At 46.9% G+C, this 18,914-nt stretch overlaps 1 protein-coding gene across 2 annotated transcripts in view; it reads right to left on the reverse strand.

Moving 5' to 3' along the window:
* IFFO2 (intermediate filament family orphan 2) overlaps window positions 1–18,914 on the reverse strand; it is a 53,812-nt gene that overhangs the window by 10,874 nt on the left and 24,024 nt on the right. For both annotated transcript variants that reach the window (XM_055001358.1, XM_055001357.1), the window contains exons 2-5: window positions 7,245–7,305; window positions 6,083–6,178; window positions 3,316–3,456; window positions 1,831–1,973 (exon numbers count right to left, since the gene is read on the reverse strand). In XM_055001358.1, the coding sequence (XP_054857333.1) occupies window positions 1,831–1,973; window positions 3,316–3,456; window positions 6,083–6,178; window positions 7,245–7,305 (441 nt within the window). The remainder of the gene's footprint in view (window positions 1–1,830; window positions 1,974–3,315; window positions 3,457–6,082; window positions 6,179–7,244; window positions 7,306–18,914) is intronic.

The raw sequence follows: 18,914 nt of genomic DNA on the forward strand, positions 1-18,914 counted from the left end.
TCCTGACTTCATTTCCTTCCCAGCCAAGCTTGTATAAAGCAGGAAGTCAAGGTCAACTCTCGTCTCCTGATGAGTGAGTTCAAAACTTGGCAGAAGACTGGCGGAGGCAGCTTATCAGCGGCCCGGCAAAAGTTTCAATGTGCTGCCCCAGCACCGCCAAGCACTCTCTGCTGAGCGAGAAAAGCCCCAAGCCGCGCCCTGCCTCAGCCGTGCTCACTCTCCAGACACGCCTAACCCGAACCCCCTCCCCTGAGTAACAATGCAGCATTTTAACTACCCGTTTAAAAAGGATTCACTTTCACTTACTATGGATTAACCTATTTGCGTACAGCTACAACTGTCACCCTAAACCAAAAGTTATTTCCAGAGCGCCCCAACAAGCCGCTGGAGGTAAGCCATGTTTTTATAAATATACCCACAGCAGCATTGGAAAAAAAAATGACCGTGCGCCTCTTCATCACATCCAGTGCCTAAGGACACCGTCTGGCCAAGCCTGTCGCAGCGTGATCACCTGTTGATACAATCTGTGGGTGTGCAACACGGCAACTGGGAAGGAAGGAGGCCTGCAGAACAAAACTCTCCCTACCCTTGCCCCCAAGACGCGGAGGGCCAGGGCCAGCTTCTGAGGGAGGAAGACAAGAAACAGCCGTCCCTCCGGGGCAGAGCCTGGGTGAGAAATGCCCTGGGTGAGCCACCTGCTGAGCTGGGGAGCGAGTGAGAGGCATGGCCTGTTTTCACAGGGCCGAGCTTTCAAGGGTGGGATTTCAAACTAACGCTTCGCTAGGGGCCAAGATCCACACGCAAGATGGTCTGAGTAATAAATGCCAATAAAAGGCCGAGCCACGTAACATTCCAGCAAAACAGCTGTTTCCACGTCCATCTGTCATAAGCTTCTTTACTGCTTCCTCTTCTGAAAGCAGACATCAAAAGAATGGGAATAACACCACCACGAGGGCAGAAGTGGACCTCCGTGGCTTATGCTTGGGAGGAGAGAGCAGAATGTGTCTAGTCCCAAGGACTGCAGACATATTCCATTCTCCTACTCAATTTCTGATGCAACCCCAGAAGCCAGCAGGACGTTAGGAAATGTTTTCAAGAGTCAAGGGGCAGAGGTTCAGTGTGCAGAGCGGCTCCTTGCCCTGCCCCTGCAATGAGCAGACTATGCGAGGCAAAAGTGGATGTGTACAAATTTACTTGATTTGAGCACTTTATAACGCACGAATTCCGCTTTTCACAATGCAAACGTTCTGGCTTGAAGAGCACACAGCCTTCTCCTAGTATTTTATTTATGTCATTTTTAGTGTCATGCCAGGAATGATGTCATTCTCAGTGCAACACGGAAGAGCTCCGGGGCGTGCACGTGGTAAGTCCTTCCACTGCACCTCCCCCACGATTCCTTGCCCCCTGCCTTCACGCCCAGAGGACTTGCCAACCCTCCCCCCGCCCCCCAAAGCCAGTGTTGTGTAGTGGTTAGAGTTTCAGGATGCGGGATACCCGAGTCTGAACCACAGTTTTCCTGTGGGTGGCTTCAAACCTGTCACACACTTTCAGCCTAGCCTACGTTAAGGTATAATATGAGGATAATATGGAGACAAGGGGGATGATGTAAGCCGCTTTGGGTCCCCATTGTGGAAAAGACACTACATACATTAAGTAAATAAATAAGAGAGATGCAGGTGGGGGAGGCAGATGAAAAAAAGTTGTCTAGTGGGTTTGAAGGAGAGAAGTTCGTTGAGGAAGGAGAGAACGTGGAGGCTGCCAGGAGGAGGGAAAGAGGACACAGGGGAACACAGCCACAACTGAAGGACGCAAAGCCTTTCAGGTACTCACAGCTGATTGAACATCCTCTTCATTTCATCCGTGATGTTCAGGGAGCAACCAACTTCGTCCTCCGAGAACCTGTTATTGTCCGTGTCCTGCTCAGGGAGCTCATCGTCCAAGGTCAACTTCCGCTCTTTCTTCTTTGAAGCCACCTTCACGTGGAGAGAAGGAGGGTGATTAGAAAAATCCAAGTGAGCATAAGGGGCAGCTCAAGGAAGGCAGCCATTAGGTAGGACAGGACGTGGCTGCTCAACAGACCCTTCCCCACTGATTGTGTGTGTGCGTGTGTGCACACGCACGCGCGCATTTGACAGCTTCACACTAGGCTCGATCGACATCCATTACACAAGAGCACAGGAAAGCGGACCAAAACAGCACACAGCAAAGCAAGCTGCTAGCACTCCAGACAGGGCACGCCTTGACGGCACAGCCTTTTGAGCCACGGCCCACCATGCACAGGCCAGGAGGATGGCGCACAAGCAACGGAACGTGCTCGGGGCGAGGAAGCTGGAGAGCAAGAGAGGCACCTGGCCTTAACTCCTGCCTGGCCTTAACTACCACAAGCTACCAGTGGTGCAAGGGGCTGGGCTAGGCAGCCGAGGGCAGCCCCACTTCTCTGTTGCTTCCCACATTCAGAAATAGGGCTGGACTGGAACACTGTACAGAGGAAAAACCTGGAAGTGCTCATGAAGCTTTAGGAAATGTTTTCGAGAAAGAGCAGATCCAGCCTGGCACGCACACACCCGGAAGAGAAAGAGAGGGCTCGCTGGCAATGGCCACAAACGCAAGACGATTATCGGGGAGCCTAAGTAGCTTGTCAGATGCTGACCTCAACAACTCATATCGCTCACACTGTTCTCCACATTTGCTCCAAGTCGCAAGTGGTGCTGCACTCCGGGGGATTTATCCATTCAATGCATAAAACACCGAAAGGGGAGTGAGTATAAAGGGGGACGGCTACGTGTCCTGTGCATCAGTATAGGACGACACATCCTGGAAAGCACCAAAGCAGGTGGGGATTTTAGCAGCTGCCTCCACACTTGCCATGTTTCCCTTCACAAGGCCTGGCTACTTACTGATACCTCAACGCCTGTAGTAAAAACCATTTTTCTAGAAACCATCCCCTGTGCCTGTGCCGGGCAGTACAAACACCAAGTGGCACCCTGCGCTGGTCTTTTGGCACTACCACCCCCAAGCCTGCTCTCAGAATTCAGATCCTGAGACTTCTTTGAAGGCTTCTGGTTAAAAGACTGGAGGTCTCCGTGCCGCCTTCTGGGTGAACAGGGGCCGGGCTGCAGGGCACAAATGAACCTTTGTTACAGTCCTTTGCAGGGCCGGGCATCTGCCAAGGCCTGTCCTTTGAACCGGCCCCTATGAGTGGAAACTCTGGAAGAGCAAGTCCAGAAGAGCAGGCTCGGCGCGAGCCTCCCTCTCTCTCTCTGTCTCTTCCTAACACAGCCACGTTCTCCACAGGACACGATGGGTCCAAATCACCTGGAATATCTTGGAAACATCTTCAGAGTTGCGCTGCTGGGCTACATCGCACAGCTTGGCTGTGATATCGATCCTTCGACAGATGTCCATGTCCACCTTCATGGCTTTTTCTTGGATCTTTGTGTCCAGGTCGGTCATAGGCTGCAGGAAGGACAGCAGTGGATTACCTTCCATTAATACAGTTCAGAAGAGACACTTCATAGGATCTCTCGTCAGTTCAGATCACGACGGCCGCTATACGGCACTGCTTGTTCCGAGCCCTTTCAGCAGTGACAGCAAACGTTCAAGGAACAGCAGCATTTCAGGTGGGTGGTCAAATCGGCAAACTTATAGATTGCTAACAAACACAAATGTGTAAGAATAACTACAATTTGTAAACTCCCAACTCAACACCTCAACTGCTAACATTATTATTGTATGGAAGCCTATCCAGAAAGTAAAGGTAAAGGGTAAAGGTAGTCCCCCTGTGCAAGCACCGAGTCATTACTGACCCATGGGAGGGAACGTCGCATCACAACGTTTTCTTGGCAGACTTTTATTACTGGGTGGTTTGCCGTTGCCTTCCCCAGTCATCTACACTTTACCCCCAGGAAACTGGGTACTCATTCTACCAACCTCGGAAGGATGGAAGGCTGAGTCAACCTTGAGCCGGCTACCTGAACCCGGCTTCCGCCAGGATTGAACTTAGGCTGTGAGAAGAGCTTGGGCTGCAGTACTGCAAGTTACCACTCTGCACCACGGGGCTCTTGTATCCTGAAAGAACCCCCAATGAAATTACACTTACAGTTTCAAAACAAAATGTCGGAACATTCATGTAAGGATACATAGTAATGCTTCATATTTTTATATGAATATGCTTGATTATTAAACAGTTTCCTCAGAAGCTAGAAGATGAAACTTGGTACAATATAGCCTCCAAAAGAAGAAAATGCAACCTAAAATATTTATTTATAGAAGGAGAAATATCCTTCCAAGGTTTCTAACTTGGCTCAGAAGATTTCCACTTCCCAGGCACATCAATTTCAGGAACAAAAACGGAGAGATGTTTCCCAAAAAACTTGCTGAATAGATATTTCTAAAGTTTGCAGTACGGATTTTCTGTGTATGTCTTCTAGATGTACTTGGTGCTCAACAAATAACAAGTAAAGACTTCTTTGAAGCAAAGAAAAAAAGACACCACCACCAATCAACTCGCTGTTAATGTGAGCAAAATAACTGTGACACAGCAATATTTTTTCAGTATTGTATCTGTATATCGGAGTAATATTGGAAAAATAAATTTTGAATGAATAATTAACTGTATTATATGTTATATTTAAGTACATTTAAAGCTCTTAGGTTAATACACATGCCATCTGTGAAGAAAGTTATGCCCAGTGAGTTTGTACAATGGAAAGAGTAAGATTCTTGTTTAAAGTCACAGTTTGAGTTTGGTGTAGTGGTTAAGAGTGCGGGACTCTAAACTGGAGAGTCCTCCACTTGAAGTCCCCACTCCTCCACTTGAAGCCAGCTGGGTGACCTTGGGTCAGTCACAGCTCTCTCGGAGCTCTCTCAGTCCCACCCACCTCACAGGGATAATAATGGCATAGTTTGTAAACTGCTCTGAGTGGGTGTTAAGTTGTCCTGAAGGGCAGTATATAAATCGAATGTTATTACTATTATTATTATTCATTCACAACCATTCTTACTTAGTCCAATCAAATGGCTTTTCCCCCCATGAAGAGGGCATCAAAACTCAGTGGTTGCCTGGAATTCTTTGTAAACATGGGTTCAAGAATCACAGCATCTCCCAAGAGAAAACAGCCTAGGTTTTCCCTGGGATATGGCCGCTTCTTACGCTTGCAGTGGCAAAGACTAGGGCAGAAACTACAGCAAACAAAACTGAATTTTATGGCAGAAGACAAAGGGGAAAAGGAAGAAGAAAGTAGAGGATAGCCACGTTACTTTGGTCTTGAACCAGAGAGACCCAAATAGTATGTGAATTAGGTCTTCAAGCAAAACAGCAGAATGCTGGAAACAGCTCCTTTTACTCCCACCCCCGCAATGTGCAGAGCAACCTTTGCTGCGCTAACAAGAAGCACCAACTCCAGGCCACCTCGATTGCCACGTACATGATTGCCACGTACATGAGCTCTCCTATCACTTCGACCCGTTCTGGCAATCTGGCCACACAAACTTGTCTTTACAGCCACAATCAATTCTTCCCATCTCTGAAAGAGGACGGATGCAGCTCCAAGTACATACCCTGTTTATATGCAACGCTGATACACACAAATACTAGCCTTGGAATAAAGTGATCCTGAGGAACGGGTCTGAATTTACCCCTAAGAGGATTTCAGAATCTGAAGAAACCATTTTAACTTTGCTGACTGACAACTTCGGTGCAATGCTTCTCAAATCCGAGGCTTAATATGAATGACTAAACCCCTTAAGTACACGGGGATTCTCCACTGTATTCTTTTCAAAAGCTGCAGGCGGGGGGGGGGGGGGGGCTCAGCACTGGTAGCTGGCGTGAAGGCATCGGGGGACCAGTCAGGGTTGTGTGCTAAGCAGCAAGTTAATGCATCTACACAGCCCAAATGGAAAGCAGGGGCAGGGCGGGGGCAATCCATCTGATGCGTCCGATCACACCCGGCAGCCATCGTACCAACTGCAAGCCACGCTCACTGGTACCACCGATAATTTTTCATCAATGAAGCCATGAAAATGATTTTATATTTATAAAGGCAGCTGAACTGGGCACAGCGTGGCTCGCCAGGGTACTTACGTCACTCATAAGACCCTTGAAGACCACCAGCTCAGCCTTCAGCCTCTCAATCTTCTCATTTAGCTCTTCCTGGAGGGCTTCAGCTTCTTGCGCTTCCTGGAGGACAAATGATACGGCCGTCATAAAAAAGAAACACTGATCCAAGAATAAAATATTGACACGCAATCTAGTACATCGGCTCCTATCTCATGCATCAGCTACACAATTGGCTTCTTGCTTGCTTGGGGTGAGTAGCAGTTATTCCCAGATGAGCAAACAGATGGCAGCCTGGACTTCCACCGCTGTTAGCACTTTTTCCAAGTCTTTGCTCTGGTTCCAAAGGGAAGTGCTCAGTGGCAGGCAATTGGGGGCAGTGCCCTAAACAGAAGCAGAGGGGAAATAGGGTGGCGTAGAATTCCAAGGCGCGCCCCCCCCCCAGTACACTCCCGGCACTTCAGGCAAAGAGTTAGAAAAAGGATATTATGAGAAATATATCCTGCTACGAGTTAACCTAGCCTGTAAACTGCTAACCAACCCCTGGCTGCTTATGAGATGTGGAATCCCAAGCAAGAAAGCAGAGCAGTTGGTCCTTTCGAGATACCTACATCAGGGTCGGCATACCTGAGCAGACAGGCTTGGAACACTGGTTCGTAGCTTCAGGAGACCCATTTGAAAGGCTGCGTTAAGCAGCGCTTAGGCTATCCTATCACCTACAGCCACCTACAGCGAGATCACGATTTTAACAGAAGCCTCAAATACTATGTCAGAGATTCAAAACCACACATCAGATTCCTGTTAAAAGAAAAGGTGAATGAAGCCTAGTAATTGCTAGCAGCCAAGATGGCCAGGCCCCAAACGAACACGTCTCCCACTGGGCACTACAGCAAACAAACGATGAGCAGCATTCCGACCGCCACGGCTCTTTTGTTCCTAAACAGCGAACAGTGACGGGGAGCCAAGCCACCCAAGGGACCTCCTTCAGACAACTCACAAGAGCTGCAGCTTGAAGCTTCCCGTTTGCGGCACTTGCAGGATAATGAAGTACTAAACAGAGCTGGATCTCCGCAGTTTTAAAATACGGGGGGGTCTGGCCATAATCAGCTGGAGGTTAAATGGACATTAAATGAAGTCCAAGCTGAGCAGACACTGACCGCCAAGGTAACTGGTGCAATTCCAAACCTACCTCGTGCAGAGTCTCTACCATCGACTCGAAGTTCATTCGTTTTGCCAGCTCTTCTTCCCATCTTGGAAAAGAAAAGAAAAAAGAAACGATTACACACTAAAGCAGAGCACGAATCTGGGCTTCGCAAAGAGACGTCTCAGCCTGCATCATCTTCCATTTCACTGCCTTGTGATCCAACTGTTTATAGTATTTCCCCAAATACCACAGGGAGAATATATATATGAACATATATAGCCATGCGCCAACTGAGGATATCGTTCACACATCTGTGATGAAGTGTGTTCTAGTCCACAAAAGCCTAAGCCATATGACAGTTGCTAGTTACTATGAACCATACCGCCACTTCTCTGATAACCCCACAGAGCCCAGGCTGCAGTCGAACATGAACTCCCAAGACTTGATTTAAAAGGAAGCCTACGGTCATTTTAGGTGAACTTCAACTTTACTTATTGTAGAGAAAAGCCTTCCACCCAAGAATTCACCTGAATGTTTCAATTACTGTAACTGCTCTCTGCCCATGGACAGAAGCCCTGCTGCAGAATGATAGCTAGCAGGAGGGAGGGGGTTGGAGACAGTAGCTGCTAAGTCGGAAAAAAAAGCTCCCAGCACACAGCTCCCAAGCTCTTAGTTACGCTAACGGTTTACTACCTCATCCCCTGCTTCAAAGTCATACCTACAGCCATAAAGTTGGGAATAGGGGTGTGCAGGGACAGGAAGAGTTGGTTTTCCCACTTTGGAATTTCCAAAGCGGAGAAAAGAATCGGGAAAAAGATTTCCGGGGCAGCAAGCCGCTTCGAAAACCGCTTATTGCCCTGCTTGGGTATGCTTCGTAAAGATTCAGAGCACACCGAAACTTCCCACTCCATCGCATATTTCACCTGATGGGAGGAGGGGGATGAGTGGCAGGGAAAGGGCTCTTTAAACACCAGCAGGCCCATGAGAGGATCTCCCCCCATGGGCTGGCACCTTTTAAATGCCACTGGCCTATGGGAATATCCCTCTCCTCTGCAGGCCGGCTGAAGGCTGGTCCGCGAGGATCCTCTGGAGCCAGCCGGGGTTTGAAAGCCCCAGAGCTTCCCAAAGTGCGCCAAATCGCTTCGGGAAATTTTGATTCGGCATTTCTGAATCGAGGCCAGCATGCTGAGCCAGATTCAGAATCCTGAATCTTTACAAATTGAGTCCGATTCGGGTATTTATCCTGAATCAGAAACCCGAATTGCACACCCCTAGTTGGGAAAACTAAAGAGACAGAAGGAAGTTTCAAGTGGTAGCTGAGTTAGTCTGTAGTAAAAGAGTAAGATTCGGGTCCCGTAGCACCTTAAAGACCAACCAGATTTCCAGGGTATGAGCCTTTCAGAATCAAGTCTCCCTTCATCAGATAGAAGGAAAACTCTTCCTTTGAGACAAGAAGACCATGGGTTTTGGGGGGGGGTGGGGTTATAAAAACTCTATAGATACTAGGGAGAGGAGTATCTTCTATTTGGGGAAGCTCTTCAGATGCACACAAGCCATAATGGAGTAAACTTTCCTCAAGGGACACCCTATTGTCCACGAGGCAGGGGAAAATGGAGAAGAGTTCCAACCTGGAGATCTAAGGTAATGATGAACTCTAACTTACTGCAAGGACAAATAAAGCTTGCCTGTCCTAAAACTCATCATTTAGGAAGTACCTAGTTCAAGGACAAAAGGCTGTTTTCATTTTCTCTTGCTAATCCCAAACTGCTTGAATGGAACCTGTCTGAAGAGGGGTATTGGGAGACGTTGCCAAGAAGCAGAATGTCTCTAAAGCATGAAGCTGCAATACCCGCACTTGCTTGCAGAAGTGTAGCGTGCAGCACAGCCACTAACTAGTCAGGGCCTTTAATCTGCAACACAAGTACAGACATATGACTTGTCTGGCAGAAGATACTCCTAAGAGTCATGGGTGACAGTTCACAGTTACCCAGTTTGTAACTAGTCCCCCAGGGGCTCTTCCAACCTCCCCGGGACCCAATCAGAAGGAACAGGGTAAGGCTTGTGAGCCCATTCCATCACAGTTATCACTCATTTAATTTAGATAAAACACACAAAATAATCAATTATGCAAACAACATTTGGGAGAGTAACTGTTTTTGCTCTGGGCTTAACTTTTAACGTCTGGCACACAGCAGCAGCTTTTCCTTCAGGACCACGACTGTGACTCACTCTGCCCTAGGTGTCACAAAGGCGGCTAGTCCTGCCCCAGATTTAAAGCCAAACGGAATCTGTCTGCTTGGCTTAGAAAAACACAACTTTAACCCCAGTACGAGAATAATCAGGTAATAAAAATTCTTTGTTCAAGTAAAGAAAATCCTGCTGTCTTCTAGGCACAATAGTATAATAAGGAACCAAGTCTTGAGCTGACTCTATCAGCTAAATATTCTGCAGAAAGTTTCCTTTAAGTAAGCCACAAGAATGCATCAGGTCACGTGCACAGAGACCTTTCACTCCACAAATCCCTCTGCAGAACTGCTGGAGAATAAGAAAGCTTGGCTACAAAACTATGACTGATTACCACCATTAAACTTTTGTAATCCAGTATACAGCATACCCACACAGATGATTAAAACGCTCCCGGTAGTCCAATTATAACAAGGTAGGAAAGGGAAGCTACGCTTGCTGTAATTCAATTCCCTAATATTAACAAGGTCAGAAAAAACCAATACCTACCAACATCAATTTAGCCTAATTACAAAAAGAGAGGATTTGTGTGAGTGATGGGAAAATGTATTTTTTGGTAGACCGAGAGAATGCTTTGCTTACATTCATTCACGCACAAATACACCCTGGTAATAAATGTTCGCCTCCCAGCCACATCCTCCCAAATTATTTCCAAAAGCAGCTTGTGAGTGGAATCCTCATCGAAGTGCCACAAGGACAACACCCTCCCCGCCAGGGGGTGGGGGTGGGGGCTGCATTTAGAATACAGCCACATGCCGAAAGGATCGTATCAGAAAGGAAGAACAAAGGCAGCTGTCCTGCCATCATTTTCTGTGCTAATCCTCGACATCCTACGCTTGAATATGTTGTCTTTCTTGACCAGAAGCAGGGACACTGAGTAGGCTTCACACAACACACGACAGCCATTTCCACCTTTGTCTATGCAGGGCAGAGATGAGAGCCCCAGCAAATTACTGCACACTTTAGCAAAAAGTGGCCTAGGGAGAGGTATTTCTAGCCTTGCTTTTCATCACCAGCCATTTATAGGCTGACTAAAATATTTGGCCTGGAATTTATTTGGCGCAAGTGTTTAGACTTGGACCAGGGGTCGCCAACCTTTTCTTTAATGAGAGCCACTTCTGAGCAATGAAAAATATCCCAAGCTGATCGCCTGCTCCCTCCCCACAGAACGTCACCAAGTTTTGTTCTGTCTTAGAAACGAAACATGAACTAGGAAGTAAATCAGAAATGAAACTATCAGATAAGCACATTTTAAAGGGCTAGGGTAGATCTTTTCTTGGATCTATGAGAGTGATTCCGCACACGCTGGATAATGCACTTCAAATCCTCGTTATAGATCATTTGGAACAGATTTTTTTGTGTGCGGAACAAAAAATCCACCTCAAACGATTGATAAAGTGCATTGAAAGTGCATTATCCAACGTGTGCGGAATGAGATATCCTGCTGCAGAGCCCCGACTTAGCCTCATGCCCTGTTTGCATTTAAGTTATCGATCAAAACAGAAATTATGCTTTTCCCGAGTTCTATCCTACCTTTTGACAGGCAGGAAAAGCATGATGGTGCCTGACCGTCACTCTCATCACATAGGTCAAGGACCCCAGGGAGTCCACAGGTACAGGGGGGGCCTGCCCAGGGTCCACCTGCCCCTAAGCCAGTAGGCTGCCACCAGGTCTCGAGTAAGTCCTAGCACTGAAGCTGGGGGCCTGAGCCGCAGGCGGACCGGACTTTATCAGAGAGTCAGCAAAGCTATTACAAAGGCAGCAATGGGCCAAACAGGCCTAGGGACCGTTTCAGATTAAAGTCACCACACAGATATAAAAATATTACTAATCACTTAATAAAATACTAAAGCTAGAAAGTGTGCATGGCAGGATAAATAAAATAACAAAGACCAGATAACTTAAAATCTAAACATCCTGACAGTATCTTGAATCAGCGTAACAGAGTTTAGCATCAGTTTCCTGGAATCAAAGCGTGATTGTCAGTCTCAATGGCCAAGAGCAGGAGTCGCCCAGAGACCCCAGAGCTCAAGACAAAGGCGAACCGAACCATATTTATCCCATTTTGGCCTGCAACGGAGGGTGACTTCATGGGCCAATGACATATTATAATAACAACAACAACAACAACATTCGATTCATACACCACCCTTCAGGACAACTTAATGCCCACTCAGAGCGGTTTACAAAGTGTGTCATTATTATCCCCACAACAATCATCACCCTGTGAGGTGGGTGGGACTGAGAAAGCTCTGAAAGAGCCGTGACTGACCCAAGGTCACCCAGCTGGCTTCCAGGGGAGGAGTGGAGTGGGGAATCAAACCCGGCTCTCCAGATTAGAGTCCCGCGCTCTTAACCACTGCACCAAACTGTCTCTCTGATGGCCCCCTGAAGCTGAGTCTTGCCCACTCATCAGGGTACCAGCTCCCTTGAGAACTGAAACCAGATTCGGGTTAACTGGTTGGAATTTCTTCAGCCTTGGGCTGTCTCCACTGTCATATCCTAACGCAGCAAGGGGGCATTGCAGGAGGCCGGGCAGGACTTGCTTGCCTCCCCAAGCCTCTCCAGCCCCAGTGAGCTTTTGGTATATTTTAGAGTTAACAGGCCATGATGTGCTGTTCGATCCAGCAGTTGCTTCATTATGCCCTGCTGACGACTGTGAACCTGCCTTCGAACTGCTGCAAGACAATGTGTGAGGTACTGCTGGAAATCCCCTGGGGTTCCTAATATTAATGGGTGGATTGTGAGAGCATGTAAAATTGTTCTCAAGTCTAAAATGACACACTGAAGGAGTTGTCCAACGGAGAAGATTTGGGGAACGGAAAGATGGGCTTTATTTATAATGTCATGGAATTATAAGGTCAGAGTCTCCCTTTTGTGTTTTTGACATTTTGTAATGCGTGTTCCTTCCACAGTTTTATTTTGTATTTGTTCTCCCCTTCAGAAACAATGAAAAGGAGGAGTTCAAGGTGTCAGCTGCTCTCTCTCCCCTGCCTTCTTGCACTGATGTGGGGGGGGCATGGTTGCACTGGTGGGTTGCACTGTGTCAACAGCAGTCAATAACTGGGCACAAGCAACAACCGTTCCTTGACTGGTGGGTGTGGCTGGGCTGTTAGGAACTCCAGGGCATTCAGTGCAGTCCGAGCATTGCTGAGAGGTGGTGGTCACTTATTTCGCCTCGGCAGAACAGTCAAAAGGATGCTGACTAATGGTGCAAGGGTCAGTACACCTTTAGTATCAGAGTCTTACGGTGGGGTTGTAAATATCAGAGAGGTAGCAGTGCTGGGTATAGAATGCTCAGTCAAAAAGGCCTGGGAAGCGGCCAACTACCAGGCTGATACAAGGGCATCCAAACTTGCCTACAGCCACACAGTGACTCCATGGAAGTGATGGGCCTCGAATGCAGTTCTACCTCGTGGATCATACTGGCCCTCAAAGGTTTAGTATAAGCCAGACAAGTGTTTTTGCTCAGGTTTTAAACATACCAGAAGTGAATCCTTAAGAACAGATAAGCCAAGCAATGTACTATTGTGGGTAATATTTAGAAGTGCCTCAAACTCAAGCAAGTGCTCACGCTGAAGAGCAAGCAAGCAGCGGTAGCACATGGACTTCAAGTGCGCTCCCACAGACATAGAAGTAGAAAGCCAAGGAGTCACTGTACCTATAAACAGTTCTGACTTCGGAGAGGTGCAGCTTTGAATATATAAAGAAATATAATCGCCATCCACAAAGGGGGAGCCTGGAGCCATCAGAAGTCAAAGAAAATCACAAAAGCGTGCCTCTGCACAACCCAAACCATCTCAAAATGAATGGTGCTAACAGCTGTAAATCTATTTTATAATCCCAACTGGTGGGGATTTAGGGTTTTTACAATTTTTGGAGCATGGAGGAAAGGGGTTTTCGAAACTGAACCACTTTGGGGTATAATGTTAGTCTCCTGTCAAGCTAGTGAAGCTGTGAAAAGCTTTGGTATCTTTGTTCAGACCCAGTAGATTTTCTTTCAGGAGGAAAGGCCCAATCCTGTCACCAGACTTCTAAGGAAAGAACTGAGCATTTAAGTCTTACGCACTCTATGGGTATCCATTTCTGAAGGAGGGAGCTCTGACTCTTGAAAACCCTGTTGGTCTGGAAGGAACCACTGCACTCAAATCCTGCTGTTCTACTTGAGATCAACATGGCTACCCACTAGAGGTAGCCACGGACTGGGGGGAAAAGACGGGCCATGGTCCATCGCATTTCATACACCACAGACCACAAACTTTTCATGGACTCACCTTGGTTCGCGGACCAGATCATCGGTCCATGGTCTGTCACTTCTGGGGCCTGTCAGCTGAAGCCAGCCTCACAGGGGATTGCCCGTTTCTGTGCCGCTTGCAAGCGAGGGACACAGAAACAGGCATCCGTGCCTTGCTTCAGCTGGTAGGCAGGGAAGTCCCCGTCTATCAGCTGAAGCTAGCCCTGCATGGGAGCGCCGAGTTCCACGCCACTTGTAAGTGAGGGGGAAGGAAATGCGTACTTTAAACCCCGTGGCTGGCTTCAGCTGACTGGCAGGGAGCTCCCTCCTCCTTCACTCAGCTGGAGCCAGCCTCAGGGTTTTAACTTAAAGCACCCAAAGGGCCCCCTAAACAGACACTTTAAACTTCAGCTGGAAGGGGGGATTCCCCCCTCCCAGCTGAAGTTTCGGGAAGCCCAGAAAGGCTTTAAACCCCAGCTTCAGCTGTCAGGTGGAGATTTCCCCATCTGCCAGCTGAAGCAAGGCTCGGAGTTTAAAACACCCATTTCTGTGCTGCTTGCAACCGAGGAGCATGGAAACGGGGGCTTTAAACCCTGCTCCCTGCTTCAGCTGGCAGGTGGGGGAGCCCCCACCTGTCAGCTGAAGCCAGCCCTGCGGGAAGCGCTGGTTCCATGCCGCTTGCAAGTGAGGGGCATGGAAACCAGTGCTTTAAACCCAGTCCGGATTCATGGCCCGACGGACTGGCCCCAAAGTCATCAGGTCCATGGAAAACTCACATCCCATGACCCACCGGTTCGTGAACACCGAACCAGGCCAGTGCATGTCATATTTTGGTCTGTTTTCTGGTCCGTGCCCACCTCTACTACCTACCTAAAACATTTCAAGAAGAAGTGAAAAACCTTTACGTTTCCAGTTGAAAAGACGGGCACTTTTTCCGAAGATGATTCTCCTTCTGAACAAGAGCCAGCGGCTGCATTTCACTAATGGAAAGTCAGGGTTCCCCATCGTAAGTCAGCAAAAGAGCTTGCTTTTTCCTCCCATGACACTGATTAATTTCATGCAAGACCTGCATGAAGACAGTTAAAAACCAAGTAGTCTTACGTCACAGGCATAAACTGACTACTGCGTCCTCGAGCTGTGATAAGAATACAAGCCAAGGAACTCCATGAGCCTGATCACCTCCAAGACCAAAAATCCCAGGAGAGATCCCCCCTGCTACTAGATCCAACAGTAAGTCAACAACAGAGGAAGCCTTGGCAAAATCCTTCCAGCTCATGGTTATGTTCTACAACTACCATTCCTATGAAGCCTAATTCACCTGCTACCAGACACATGAAATTTCCAGGCATTTTAAAGTCATGAGGAAATAATGGGGGGAGGAGGTGAATTTTTTAGGAAAAACTTGAAATATATGCAACACTTTCTTATCAAACCTAACCTTTTCACAGATTTTACATCAAATGCATCTTTTATAACTTACAGTGAAATCCTAAGCAGAGTTACTCCAGTCTAAGCTCATTGATTTTTGCTTAGGACTTCATTGTTAGTTGCCTCATAAATTGTACTATTTGCCGTATTTATGGAGCTTAAATAAAAGTTGAAGGTAGAAAACAAGTTCTGTAGTAAACAGAAAAATTATTTCAACAGAAACACTCATAGTCACAACAGATAGGACCATGAGCATATTTGGCTATTAAATATAAACACCGAAATCTCTAATAATGTATTAAATATTAATATTTGCCACAACTATTTACATTTAAACAAAACACTTGGAAATGTGTGTGTGTGTGTCTATATATGAATTATCAATATATCTCATTTCCAACATGACCCCGTCCGTGGATACCGAAATCCAGAGACAGGGGCCATGAGCAGGCAAGACGCATCTTTCTACATACCTGAGGAAAGCCCTGGATTTGCAGAAAAATCTAAAAGAAAAAGTCCAACTGATAGGAGAGCCTATAGGTTTATGACATGAATGCCCTCAGCAGCCATTGCTAGGTGGCCACAAGAGCATTACCAGCCTTCAAGGAGGAGCGAGGCCCTTTCCAAGTCTGTTCTTCTGGCCTTTAAAGGAGAACTCATTAGTAACCACCAGGTGGCTTGCTAACACATAACTAGCATGCCTCACCCAGATCTGGCTGCTCCCCATTATTCAATAGCAGCCACTGCACATATTGCCTTACATATTATCTCTTGCTTTAAAGATGTACTCCTGTATACTACCTGTGCTTCATGTTGTTTAATGTCAGTCCTAGGCCTGATCATGCTCTGTTTCAGCAATTCTTCAACCCCATATTGGATCCTTCCTAATGCTATGTCTTTGTAAACTTGTATTCATTTACCCAATGACATTGTTTATGGAAATGCCCGTGACAACGTATGGAAATGTCCTTGATACTGAGTGTATCATTCTCACACTATGTAATCCGCCTTGAGTCTCAGTGAGAAAGGCAGACTATAAATGACATACATACATACATAAAAGCCAGTGTGATATAGTGGTTAGTTTTGAACTAGGATCTGGGATGCCCAGGTATGAATCCCCACTCTGTCATGGAAACTCACCGGGTGACCTTGGATGCTACTGCCCTAAACCTACTTTACAGGGATGTTGCGATGATAAAATGGACGAGAGAAGAATGACAGAATCTGCTTTAGGTCTTCATTCTGGAGACAGGCAGGGTTTAGATGAAATAAATAAATAATATAGCTCAAAATGGGAGAGGCAGATAAAAGTTAGGTTGGCAGGAGGGTGGGAAGAAAGCAAGGAAAGGCGAGGATACGGGAGGTGCCAGGAAGGAGGAAAGAGGACATACTGTGGGGAGGGGATACAGGAGAAAGTGAGGTACCCCCTGCAAGTCCTTGCAGGCTCCCCACTGCCCAGCTGGGCACTGCCCAGCCGTCACTTCGCATCTTGACCAGAGTTTTCCTGGTGAGAGGCTGCCAGGGAAGGTAAAGATAGATTAGTTACTGGGTGGAAAGGAAGCAGGGAAAGGGGAAAGGCTGTAGCAGCTGCCAGGGAACGGAAAGAAGAAACCGTGGGGGAGGAGAAAATGACACACACACACACCCCGCATGTCCTTGTGAGACTACACACACACACACTTGTCATTATCTAATACTGTAGATTGTCTTATTGCTGCACACTGTCTTCTTTCACTCCTTCTGAAAGGAAAAAATGCACAAGTTTCCCAGCATTCCCCCAATTTCCCTACAGCCTTAGACTGCCATGCCATACATCTGGAAAGCGTACTCAAAACCAGAAGAATTTATAGGAATTTTTTTTCAGTGCCTTCCAAGATCTCCTAGTTTTTCTACTGGTAAAAACTAAAAAAAAAAAAAAAGAAGTTCTCAGAAAAGCTTTCCCGGGATGTCCCTCGGCCTTCACATCTCTACCGGCTGCCTTTGCCAAGAGCTGCAGAGCTGAAAGACTGTGTTGCGGCCTGTTTCGGCTGCCCTCAAAGATGCCTGACTTTGAAGCAACCCGAGAGGCTTTGCATGTAAGTGCTGCTGATGTGAAAGAGCCTCCAAAGATGCTTATACAGCAATTCCTGATCATGTATTTCACCTCCCCGCCCCCCAAAGAGGAAGCTGCCGGACTGCTTAATTAGCATCTCTTTGGCAGCGAGAACACAGAAAGGGGGGGGGGTGTTCTGTTGGGAAGACCGCCCTGTCTCCAGCCAGCAGGGCTCGATGCGTCTGAACCCACAACCCAAACAGTAGTTCTCACTGATGCTGCAGACAGCTGCTCTCCCTAGTCTCAGATTTTTCTTGGCTCAAGCCTCCCTTCCCACAATGTCAGGCTATTCAGTGCCTGAGCAAAGACAAGGCACTGCCAAGCAGAATTTACAGAATGCAAAAATGCCATTAGCAGCCTAGTTACAGGCTACTGGGATTATTTTTTTAAAAGATGCCCATTCCAAAATATTTAAATACTTGAGTATGGCCCAAGATCCTCCCCATTGAAACGGCTGCCCTTAATGTTTTGACTACTATCAACAGTCGGATACTCATTGTTATAGTTACTGGGAAATAATGGACCAGTCCAGTCGAAGTCAGGCATCTACTCTATTTCCATCTGCAATACTGCATTCCAGATGTATTCAGTCACTGAGTCTTTAGACCTCAAGCTACCTCAAGCATCACATGTCTCTTCTACCGAGGCTGGGAGAGGAGGCAGGAAAAGACGAGCACTTTCTAAAAGTAGCAGAATAGTTGCAGCATTACAGATAAAGCCAACAAAGTAAAAGCAACCAGTGCTGATTAAAGTAGTGTTGACTTACAGGTGAGTCAGAGTTTAAATATGTACTTCAGTCTTAGGAAAAAGACCGCCCACAAGTCAAATTGCCATCCTAAAGGAAACTGAACAGGAGCATGAAAGGTAGGCATTACGTAAAATGTTTATCGGGCATTCCCAGAAGTCACAGCTTTTCCCCGCATCTTTGTGTTTCATTCTGACTTCCTGGGAGGATACCACTATCACAGGGGTGGGAAAACATACTGATGGATGTCCACAAGCATGATGTAATACAAGGTACGCTATTTAGATAAAACTGCTGAGGCCTTCTGAGAGATAAGGCTGCACATAGCACACCTGTATGGGCTATCTCCAATCTCCAATCCAGAATGTAAATATAACTGAGAACAGCCCAAAGAGAAGGAGAATATGTTTACCAAAAAGTTTGGACTAGCCTTGATGGCTACGCACAGAGTCGAGTCACAAAGTGCTTTGGACCTCCTTGGGACAAACAAGCAAGTAAGAAATTGACGTGTTCTACATAATAAAAATGAAAGAGAAAGAAACGTCACCTCTTCCTAAGGGAGGCATGTATCACTGAGTTCCAGTACCATTTTAGGCCATTCCTTAACTGCATGCATAAAACTGCTGCAGGTAGGACAGATACCAGCATTTGTTCCGTGCGGCTTCGTTTATAACTGCCGGCTTGCAATTTCTCCCAGCTTGCAGAGAGAAAAAAATCATCCTCTTTCAACCAGCAGCTACCACGAAAAAGTCACCATGAACACCAAATTCATGCCAGCAGGCACTGGTCGCAAAACTCTGCAGCTCTGACTTCAAGAACATCAGAGATCCTTAAGCGCACACACGCACCTAGAGGTTGAAATAAAAGACTCGTTTTGTAAGGGGTAGAACTAGGATGTAGTTTTTTTTCATTCTGGCAGAAGAGTTACACCTGCCTTTGCTCATCTGTTCGATGGGAAACACCCAAAGT

Source organism: Eublepharis macularius, chromosome 17, assembly GCF_028583425.1.
Source record: "Eublepharis macularius isolate TG4126 chromosome 17, MPM_Emac_v1.0, whole genome shotgun sequence".
Taxonomy (NCBI): domain Eukaryota; kingdom Metazoa; phylum Chordata; class Lepidosauria; order Squamata; family Eublepharidae; genus Eublepharis; species Eublepharis macularius.